This window comes from Eupeodes corollae, chromosome 1 (genome assembly GCF_945859685.1).
Source record: "Eupeodes corollae chromosome 1, idEupCoro1.1, whole genome shotgun sequence".
Taxonomy (NCBI): domain Eukaryota; kingdom Metazoa; phylum Arthropoda; class Insecta; order Diptera; family Syrphidae; genus Eupeodes; species Eupeodes corollae.
Window position 1 is genome coordinate 222,900,358 of NC_079147.1, and position 12,298 is coordinate 222,912,655.

General features: G+C 31.0%; 1 protein-coding gene across 5 annotated transcripts in view; it reads left to right on the forward strand.

The window, feature by feature from the left end:
- LOC129940117 (protein sprint) overlaps positions 1-12,298 on the forward strand; it is a 534,823-nt gene that overhangs the window by 410,091 nt on the left and 112,434 nt on the right. The window contains exon 2 of one of the 5 annotated variants that reach the window (XM_056048362.1): positions 7,878-8,936. The exons of the other annotated variants lie outside the window; for them this stretch is intronic. Within the exon in view, the coding sequence (XP_055904337.1) occupies positions 8,002-8,936 (935 nt within the window). The 5' untranslated portion in view covers positions 7,878-8,001. The remainder of the gene's footprint in view (positions 1-7,877; positions 8,937-12,298) is intronic. 5 annotated transcript variants of the gene reach the window in all.

The window sequence follows — 12,298 nt, forward strand, 5'->3', positions numbered from 1 at the left end:
TTTTGAAAACTTTGGCGATAAAAAAATCCCATTGTAAAATAAATTAAACAAATTCTATAAAAGAAGAAGAAAAAAAAAAGAACTTTGAATTATTTACAAATAAAAGCCACAAAATGCAACCAATCTACATTTCTCATCAGTTTCAGTTCTATATTTTATTTTATTTTGAATTCGTAATTCCGATCGAGAGCTAGAAAGAGAACGAAATATTTTTGATTGAAATTTCAATAAAAACGCATCGCATGCCATTCACAAAAACTCAAAAACACACAACAAGACAAGAGTGTTCCGCTCCAATGCACTTAAAATTAGAAAATAGTTTTGTTTTTAGAACCATCTGATAGTTTTTCTATCTAGTAGGTTAGGCACCTAAACAGCCTAGGCCTACCCCTGTCTCTGATGTGTCCGTCGAGTCGCAGTCTTGTGTGTCGTCTCGTCACAGCTTTGGCAACTTTTGGGATTTGGAGAGGTTGTTTCGATTTTTTGAACACATTCTGTGACTATAAATAGCTCAACAAAACAGTGGACATTTTTATTGGTTTTTGTTTTTGGTTTTAGGGTTGGGCCATGGCTAAGCAAACTATTGTCAATCTAGTTTTGTTTTTCAAATACAGGGTATCAATGAATTCAATTGATTGTTTTATTTTTCATAGGAAAATGTTGATTTTGTCGATGAATATGCGATTCGGGCATGTGGAACATGTTTCAGTGTTTGTTGTAGATTTGCATGATATTGTTACCCTAAATGATGCATTCAAGCCGAAGTACACTGAAGAAAAACCTACTTTGAAATTATAGTATTTTTTGGTCATTTGAATTCCTCATTTAAGAGAAGCTCGCTTAAAAGAAACTTAATCAAAAACACCTTTCTTTATGTTTCTGAGGTTTTAATACAAGAAATATTCGAATAGATGCAACAAATTTCTTGAATTTTCAGACTTTCATATGATTATTATAGAACCTGCAAGGTTTTCAACTTCAACTTTTGGACTTTCTTTTCAGCCGACACAAAATGTTTGAAGTAGAAAATTATTACTTTTGCATATGTTTCTCGTTATTTTAAATTTGCATGTTTTCTGTTTTCTTTAACTTACAACTTAATGTGGGTCATATATTTATCAATCTCTTTTCCAATTTCCATTTCCGCTCCACCTCGTTATGTGTTACGGGACAATAACCTCTTATTTTTTGTCTGAACCTTCAATCTTTAAACTTTTCGTCATGCTTCGTAAATCACTTACAATATGTTTTATTATATTATGACATCATTTATTTTCAATGCTACCAAATTAACATATAAAGTGAATAATTTAATTTTGTTCTTACCTTTTATTTCGTGTGTAGTAATTTTCAAAAACATAGAAAGAAAACGGCGAACACACTTTTTAAGTAAAGGTATCGATACAGTTTTTAATTTTTGGTATTCAACAAATACTAAGTTCTTTGAAGATTTACTCAAAATTAAATTGGGATAAGAAAAAAAGATTCCTTTTCTGAAAGCTAAATTTTTGAAGTTAAGAAGTTAAATTTCAAGATGAGGATATCCCTTCTGATCGCAAAACCGGACAATTTGTCAAAAAGGTAATTGTATTGTTTCTCTGGCTGTATGAAACATTAATTTGGTCACATCCATATTTTTTTATGTAGGCACGAAAAAAACTCCGTTGTGGTTGCAATAATTTTTTAGTGGCATCACTGTTTTCTTACAGTTGCTTGATGTTTAACTTTTTAAATAAGGTTTGTTTTCTTTACCAGTGTTTGAAGTCTCAAATTTAGAAACAATTTTTTACGGATATGAGAAATACTCATATAAAAACAATTCGCTGATAAGAAACATGGGTTTTCAGATTTGCTTATATCCGTGTAGCACTAAAATGTATAGGTAATCAATCAACGCTGTTGAAATATCAAAATGAGTATAACTATCTTTGTATCTTTGGAGTTCCACAGGAGAGCAACTGTTGGCCCTTATTATTTATTATAAACTTATCGTATTCCTAATTTGCTTGCAAGTTAAAACACATTTTTGTTCCGTGTATATTCACTATCTGACTGTTGTCTGAATGTGACTGACCAGAAATGAAAATGAAAATACATAAAAAGGAGTGGAGCCAACATTAAAACTTAATGAACTAAAATTGTATTTAAAATTTATTTACAAGACTTTTTTTTTTGAATATAATTATAGAACTTCATGTTGCTTTTTATTTTGTGTTGATACATTTACAATGGAAATAAATTCGAATGGAAAATTATATTGATCGTTAGACTGGGGGGTCACAACTAATCGAGAAAAAATACTTAATTCGTGGGTTATACAAATGAATATACATAAATAAAAATATGTTTATTTGTAGTTTATCTATATAAATACAGCTGTGGTCAAAAACAAATAACCACAGAATATAATCAACTTTATGATATGAAATAACTGAATTGCTATTTCGAATACGGTTGCATGCTTTTAAATCATGTCTTTTAATAAAGTATATAAACACTGAATATAAAATACAAGACATTTCTGAAGATTTATCCAATTTTCATAATTTTGTTTAAGTTAAAACATAGCTTTGAATCCATCATATGAAAACTTAACCTTTTTTATTGGGTACTTATTTTTCAATGTGTTAAATTTCAGGCTCAAATTGATATTTGGTAATATGTCCTCTATTTTCTATGACAGCTAGACATAGACAAGTTGTTGATATTTAACAACCGAAATTGATTTCAATTTAAGATCTTAATGATAGACCAGAGTTCTTTATCATTATACTTGGCTACAACAAAAAAATTCCGTCTATTATATCCACCCTGTTGAATGAATAGAAAAGGGCCAAGATGGCTTCCCTAGGGAACACCAGATTGAGCAACAAAAAGTTCAGAATGACAATTTCTAAATTTTAGATGGAAAACCAAGAGCTTTAAGTTTAAATAAAATAATTCCGTGGCTAAGTTGGTCAAAATTCAGTCAGAAAGTCTGTGTATACACAGTCAACTTCATAACCTTGTTCTAAAGCGTATGTTTGAGAATATAAGGAGATTTGTAACGCTTGATCTTTTTTTCACAAAATCATGCTCCTGTTCGCAAATGAGATTCTTACTTAAAAAACAATTAAGGAATGCAAGAAAGCTTTGCAATGGTCTTGTAGTTGCTTAAATCCGACTTGTTACCTTTTTTTTAGATTGGTGCTAGAAATGACTTCTTCCACACACTGAGAAATTTGCGTGTTTTTAGAGAAAGTTTGAATAAGAACGTAAGGGGTTCAACTAAAGCATTACTACACTTTTTTTTAATACTATCGGGGGAATACCATCGGGAGCGGCTGAGCAGTCATCATTCAACGCGGATATCAGTAACAAAGCTAGCATATACAAAATTAGAAAGAGACTTAAATTCGTTAAAAAGTTCAACATAAAAAGAAGAGTTGACTGGAGACAGAGTTTTGGGATAAGTTTTCCATGCCTTATTTCTTTTGTTACGCAGTAAACCCAATTCTTTTATGTACCAAGGGTCGCTAAAGTTTGTATTTACTGATTTTTTTAAAGGTACATTTTTTTTCTAAAAAAATAGTAAGGATCCTATACATATTTGAAACTGCTTCGTCAAATTTCGAAAATGCTAAAGTATCAGCAATTCCAATAATGGTTAAATCTTCAGATAACAACTGGAAATTATCTCTTCTGAGATCAAAATTATATAAGCAACCGAAGGATATACTGTGTTCAGTAAGGTGATTACTTAAGTCAAGAAAAATGTCCAAGGGGGGGGTAATATTAATCAATATTAATAATTCTTGATCTAGATTCTAAAAAAAGAGGGCTAATAGCTTCTGAAGAAAATACTAAAACGAGAATTCGATTTTTTGAGTTTTTAAACCAGCTTGTTTGCTGTAAGTCAAAAGAAGGATTTTATCGAGAAGAGATAGTTCCAATTGATTCGTCAGCCGAAAGATTTTAAATCAGGTTTAAATCTGCCCACATCTAGACAAAAATTGGTGACTAGTTTTCTGAAATAAATCATATCGATTTTTTGTGGGAAAACTGACTTCAACGTCATCTCCTCAGATGCATTTAACACTAAGTGATATGAAACACTTTCCCATATCATTATATTAGATCAGCCAAGTTTATACATTTTTGATGTGTTTTTGGAGTTGAGTTCGGAGTTTGGGAGCTTCTATCGTTTTTCAACGAACTTCTTTGCACGATTTTGATTTCATCTGGCATCAAAACATGTATCCCGCAAAATGTTCAAATTTATACCAAATGTTTCGATAAACACTTCAGTGCTATTTTTTTTGACCACCACTGTGTAACTGACGAGAATTTAATTGTTTCGACTATTAAATCGCTGAGCATGTGTGTAGTAATGAATATCGAAATAACGATCTCTCATTTTGTGGAAATTTAATAACATTTGTTTAACTTTGTTTTATAATGATTATAGAGTTCGCAGAAAGTGATCAGATATCGTGCTGTGCTTCTTTAAATGGTGCTTACATGAACCATACTATAGACATAGAGGATATTGGAAACAGTTCCTTTTAAGGTGCTTTATGGAATGGAACATGAATCATTCGATTTTAAGTACACAAACTTTTGAAGAGATATTAAATTCTTTAAAAAGAACCACGATCGTATTACCTTTATTCTTCTTTTTTTATTGTATAAAAATAATCTAATTTTTTTTTATAGATAAGTTCGTAATTTGTATCTATGTTCTATATTTAATGTTTATTTACTACTTTATCTTTTATGATTCTATTTTACTATGTTAAGATAATAAACGTACATCGGAGTTGGTACATTAATATAAAAGCATATTTCCGTAAAAGTAAAAATGGTTTGATTATTGTCAACATGAATGCAATGTCTTAACAACCGAATACCAAACATGTTTTATGTAGAGACAATTATTACTTATCCATCGATTCAAAATCTCAAAGTTATTTCGCCTCCACGTTAAATAATTTACATATTGACATAGTAAAATCTTGTTAATTCCTTTTGGGAGCTTTTATAAAAAATACAACAAGCATAGATCGTGAGAATGTGTATCTAAAAACTTAACTGGTTTTGGCCATAAATTATTAATCACTCATATGACGTATAGAATAATGGCTTATATACATTTAAATTCCTTTGTATGGCATGAGTCATGTGTGTAGAGTTTTTTTGTTTTTATCAGGCGTTAAGATTGGCCTCAAGTTAAAACAACAATATGGCATTAAAATTTAATTAGATACTATAAAATTTATAGGAGACAAGTGCTTAATGTTTCAATTAAAAATCAAAATTTTCCGAAATGCTGCTAGAAAAAAAGTAAAACTTCGATTTCTTGATATAGACACTTATTTGTTTTAGGAAAAACTTGACTTAACTGGTCTTTCATATTTTATCAGGTACCTAAAGTTTTTCTTAACCTTTTTCCTCAAATGTAACTTGTTTATATAAATTACTTGAATAAGCCCCTTGAGTGCCAGGTAGTTTGAATGCTAAAATTTCGAAGAGAGATACAAATATTGGAACTATAAAAATTACAATGTGTCAAACTATAAATTGGGTGATATAAATAGAGCTCCTATTTAAAAGCATATGCTACGAACTATTCAGAAGACCTGCTATACACCGAAGTACCCAAGTACGATCTCAATTTATTAAAATAAATAGATGCTGGGATGCGACCCACACTGATAACTTCCCATCCCGTCTGTCGATTTGTGTTGCTTAAAAGTTTGTAGGTTTTCGTGTTTTAGATTTTTAGTCCAAAACAAATTTTTACCAATTTTAGTAGCATTTCTTAAATGTTTACAAATTGGATGAATAAAATTAATTTGAGAGATATCAAGAACCGAACATCAATTTATTTTTGCGTTTTTTTTTTTTGTATGAAAAAAACGGACTGTTCGATTTAAAAAAAAACTACTTAATATCGAAAAGAATATTTTCTATAAAATAAAAAAAAAGTTTGAAGACAATATTTTTAATTTTTGAAAAGCTGTTTTTTAGGTTTTTATTTTTTCTTAAAATTTTACTGAATGTTGACAACACTATTTAAAAAAATAAAGTAATTTGAAGGCAATATCCCAATGTTTTGAACAAATATTTGAGTAGAAAATCAAATTTTACCAACTTTTATTAATTTTTTGTTTAGGTTTTTATTTTTTGTAAAAAAAAACTGTCAATTTGAATTTTCTTAAAATCTTACCAGATGTTGAAAACGTTATCCACTCTCAAATAATGAAAAATTGTTGTTCTAGTTGAACAAGCGGCTTCGGATTGTTTATTCGATTAAATGGAAAAGTTTCTCTACTTGAGAAAATCGGTATTTTATTCATGTTTTTTAAAATAGCTGACTTCAAACATTCAGTTTTAAGCAGGTACAGTTCGTATTCAAAGCACGAATATAAACTTTTCGATAAGAAATTTAGAAATAAATTGAAATCGATATCAAATACTCATAAATCACTACTAAACTAAAATTTAATTCCATATTGTGCAACTTATCTTTCCGAATTCAACAAAACTAAGACACAAAACCCCGCCACCACCTTATTATTCTCCAATATCTAAAATTTAAGAGAAATTTAGAAAAATTATATTCTCCAAGACCAACCAAACATAAAAAGCTTCGATACGAAATATTTGATATTCCTTTTAAAAAAAACGTAATTCAATATACTCATATTCATCCATAAACATTTTGAGTGAATATACTCACATTTTTTACGGACTAAAAAAAGATAAAAACGACAAATTTAATTTCCTTTAAAAAAATAACATTTCAGTGAATTACCAGAAATATAATATCCTGATGCGTTGTCGTCGTTATATTTCCAATGGTTTTCATTTTCGTTTCATGAATTGATCACGATTTGTATTAAGTTTTATGTCTTTTTTTCGTTATTTTTATGATGAGTATAATAATAATTTACAATGCATTTGTTGTTTGTTGAAATCCATACTCTGTCGACTTTCATTGGAGTTGATATTTGGTGGATATGACTACACATAAAAATGGGAAGAACATTTTACATTCAAATTAACATTCAATGACATCTGCCATTTTGAAGAAAGTCTAATGCACTGCACCTGTCATTTCTGACGAAAAGTCATTAGTTTTTTAGAGCGCTTTTTAAGGAAATTGGATACTTCTCAATTCTTAAGGGAATCTACAAAAGAAAAGTAATTTTCAAAATTGAAATGTCATTATTATAAAAGTGGAAACATCATTTTTTCTACACCGAAATTCCTTTTTCCTCGGGTATCAAACAGTACCAGTATTGCCACTTCAAAGACGTGTGTTCGGTTTTTGATGTTTTTAGGTGTGTTCGATTTTCTCTCAACCGAACCATTAATAATTATTATAATTAACCTATTTTCTCCATTTTCAACCGTTGTTCAGGAATAACTCTATGGCAAACCAACGATATGGCAAACCAAACTTAGCATAAATCAAGTGACAGCTGTCAAAAAGACCAATTTCGAAAAAAGTATTGCCAAATTGAAAATCGCACGCCTTAACAATATTCGTTATTTCTAAGAGTTCTCTTAACGTACAGTTGACCAGTATAGAAACTTAAGGCTATGTACACACCGGTTTTGTTTTGAATGAGATGCCATATTTTGACATAATTGAGAAATTAGCATGTTTGGGTTTTGATAGAAATGAGTGTCAAAAAACTGTGTGTGTCTCTTATAAGTTCAGACGCATTAAATTGGTTCTGAGCATGTTTTTATCCTTTGCAGAAAGTGTAGTTTAAAAGTATGAATTAATCTAGTACAAAATTCTTACAAACTCAAATTAGCTTATATTTTAACTTCAAGTCCTTCTGTTCTAAATTTTGACCAAAACAAACAATCATACCGTTTTTCAGAACTCAGAAAAATAAAAATAAAAACATTAAAATTCATTAAAATGTCATAAACAAATTAAAAAAACTTTAAAAACAAAACATATTAATTTGTGAAAGTGAAAGATAAAAAAAAAGTTCATTAAAAATGGAGTCTCCGATTGATAACAATCAAAACGACCACAACAGCAACACCAAAGTTGAAGTTATCGTTCTATCAACGAAACCCGTCAATACTTTGAAGAACAACATTGATGCCAAAGATGAATCAACTCGTAAACGCACATCGCTCATAATTGTTCCACATCGTAACTCCAGCATTATGAACATGAGTACTGGCGAGGAAGACGAGGACGAGAACGAAAACGAGTTGAACAGCAATTTAGATCAATTAAATGATAATGATAACGACAACGATACTGATGATCTTAAAAAGCAAAAGCAGGAAATTTCCGATCTAACAGTTGACCAACAATCTTCGATGATATCCTCTGTCGAAGACAATCTCTCCGATGACGACCTCAAAAACAAAAACCAAGTCAGTGGCGGCGGAAGCTGTGGTGGTGGAGGTAACAGCAATCGGAATTCCATAGCAAGTGTTGATAGTTGCGTTTCATCTTCGTCGCCATCTTCGTCAGCTGTGACCACAACTTCAACTTCATCAACTTCAGGTGATGATGATGTTGCAATAATTGCAGACTATCGGGATTTGGAGGAGAATGGCAATATGATCGACGAGGACGACGATTTGGGTAACCCTGACCAAGAGGAAGATGAGGACGATAGTGTAGAAGTTCGTCGAATGTCAAATTCATCATCAGGAATCGATGACTATTCGTTACGTGAGAAATTGCAGAATTTCGTTAATGAATCGTCTTCATTAGTCGATGTTGATAATTGTGGCAGCCACAGAGGAAGTGACAAATGCAACGGTAACGATAATAATGGTGGAAAGCATTTTCAAGAGGCAACGGATGAGAAGCAACAACATAGCTTAATGGCTTGTGATGCTTTATTAAGTCCACAAGAGGTACCAATGGGAAGGCGATACGCTGAAGTGGCTCAGTTCAAGAACCCCAAATGGTAAGTCAAATTTATATATGTATATTTTTCTAAGTTTTAAACAAACAAATACATAATTGCTTTGCAACATTAAGATTTTTGGGAACGAGCTGTTAATGATGTATAGGGTGATTCATCTTTCGGTTTCAAAACTTTTTTACATCATTAGGAGTGTGTCTTGCAAAAAACATCCGCATTTACATAATCATTTAGTAGCATCTGGAAGGTTCGCAGCACACGATTCTTTTGACTTAAATTTTGTCACTATGGTTTCTCGTAACTTGAGTAAAGTTGGCTCTTAACGCAGGGTCTTTTGCGTAACTCCACGACCATAAGTATTTCGTATTGCGTGAAAAGTGGTTACATTTTAATCACCACAATTGTAATAAGTTTAAACTAATTTTAACTCGTTGTTAAGCTGAAGTGGAGTTCGACAGGTTGACCAGTGCTACCAAATTGAAATCACGAAAACCAGAATGCTTCTCTTAGTCTAAGAGATTGTTTCTTTTTGTAAAACGTTAATTGGAGTGTAGTATTGATGTTGTTTTTAATGAATTATTACTCATTTTTGAGAAAAGATTAACTTTAAATTTAAGTTCCTAAATTTTTTACGATGTGACATTCCAAATTCAATGAAACAAAAATGTAGCAACGTTATGACCTTACACACAATTTGTTGTGATTTCGACATCCTTATTTTTGTGTCTTTCAATTATAAACTTCCAACTAAGCCCCATTGAGAGAATTTAGTTTTTAATTAAAAAGTCACACCCATTTACAATATTTTAGGCGCCATCATCATCATTCTTGACATCATCGTTACGCAACTTTACAAAAACAGTAATTCCCAATCATCAAAACAGAGCTCAATCAACACACATTCATTGAATATTTTAGTCTGACAAAAAAAAAAAACAACTACAACATTTTGCTAATAATATTTAGGACACTTCGACTGATGGTGCTCCATTTGTCAATTCTTGTAGCTTTTTTCCCGTCTTGTAGTCATCTTCATCATCATCGTCTATAAAGGGACACATGAGAAAAAGTGTTTGTTGGTCTTTTTCAAAATTTTACAGCTCCACCCAGAATAATATCTGGGTTTCTTTAAAAATCTATAAATTATACCTTGTCTCTCGAGTCTATCATTATCGTAACCACAGAGTATCGCAATATTGAGATAGCAATATGAACATTAGCATCTAAACATATACATTGTACCATACGCACTTGCTTGATGATGTCTCCAGAATCCAGTGCATATAATAAACAATTTACATTAATTAACAACTTCTGTTTGTGAATATTGGATACATGCTGGGTTGGCCATTGCTCCTCTGTGGCTCCTCGGCGACAACGACGCACGTCTCTACGTCTCTTCGACGCGTCGTCGGTCGTTCGTTGTCGATGAAATATGGTTTGTAGAAGCTCCCATCTTTAAATGTGTCATACGACGAAGACGTCAATTTCAAAACAACCAACGGAATGTTTTGCAATAAATTTAGCTACCTCCTCCGAAGTTAAAGGGGGATCTGTTTTTATTATATTTTAGTTTCTTCGCTTCGCAGATATCTTTTGATGCTGATGAAGATGATGATGATGAAGAAGATGATGATCGTACAACAGCTAATTTATAATTTAATAGCTTTCGAGGGCGTTCATTTAGGGAGGCGGCAATGATTCTTTCAAAATCATCAAGTTTTTGGATAGGTGCTATTATTTTGTAAAAATAATTTGTAGTTATTTTGTAAAAAATAAATCCCTTTAAAGTTAGCAAAACCTTGAGAATTTCAATCTGTCTTCTTAGAATGTGCATTCTTTTTTTTAGAGAGGTCTTTCAATACTAAAAGTTCTTAAATATATCACAAATTCTAAAGTAAAATTAATACTCTTAACATTCATTTCCTGTTCTTATAAAGATTTTCATTTTGAATAGCCTGGTTATTTGGCAGTTGTCAATTTTGAAGCATTCCTTTTTTGACATTTTGACAAGTTAAAAATTTTAAAAAAATGTTAAAAATTCACCAACGGTTTGAAAGTGGTAAAATTCACTACAAAAATGTTAAAAATGTTGTCATAGTACACAATAAATTATAACTTTGCATAAGACCTAGCTCTTAAGACTTTTTAAGTTCAATTAACACAGAGATTTAAGAAGGTCAATCATTAACGACACGTCATATCTTCCCTGATTGTTTTCTTAAAATGAATCAATACCAATGATATTTTAATTTCAAATCCTGCCTTTAAATTTTTCTATCACATAAGGTTTTTAAATTTGCTAATGAGAGGTTTAGCGCTTCTTTTAGATTTTTTGTAAGACGTGGAATCTATCAAATAATGAAGTTTTTCGAAAACTCCATGAAATAAGCGTACATACTTTAACTGAATATTGAAGAACGAGATCATAGATTTGGAAAACCATTACGAGTTTGATTGAAAAAAGCAACTTCATGAATTAAGAAAGCCTCAAAAAGCCTTATGTATGTTGGATTTGAATTCAAAGTTCAATTGTATTGGGAGTATTAAAACCTTGACGTCCTGACGTTATCTATGTTTTCATCAAAAAATTATTCTTAGCGATGAGTCCCATTTTCTCCACGAAGCATACGTTAGTGCAAAATTTTCGGATATTAATCTCGAAATATCCAAGAATGGTTATTGAAAAAACCATCTTCATCTTCAACGTGTAACTCTTTAGTGTGGCTTTTGGGGTGGTAGTGTGGTTGCACCCAAATTATTAGGAAAATGAAGATGGTGCAGTTGTGAGAATGAATTGATTTCCGAAATTAGAAGAAATTGGTTTTACAGGAAAAGTTCCCTGACCGCGTTAAAATTAAATACACCAAAAACTTGTGACTTAACTCCCATAGACTTATTTCTTTATGGCTACGTGGAAGATAAGGATTTATATGTTCAACAATCGATTCATGAACTTAAATTTAAAGTAACCGAAGACGTTAAGTCCCAAAAGATGGGAATTGATATTGGAAAATTTCAATTGCAAAACCGTAGCCGTGGCGGTTTTTAATGGAATAATTTTCTTCTTACAATGAAATAAACATTTGTTTATTTCTCTTTTAAATACTTAATTTTCAATATAAAAATTAAACTTATTATTGAATAACCCTGTTTAAAGGACAATTCTCGTAACACACTGGGCGTATACGTACTTTTTTTAAATTTGGATAGAAATGTTTTTTTTTTTATTTTCGCTGTGTTTTCTTAAATCAACTCTATAAGTTTGAAACTTAAGTGAATTTATGCGTTCTTATTTTATAAACTGCATAACGTATGGATCATGGGTTTGAGTTTTGGTTAAGCGGGGCTCTAGTAGAGGCTTATAAAATAATGTAATAATTATAAATTTATTTCTATCTTTA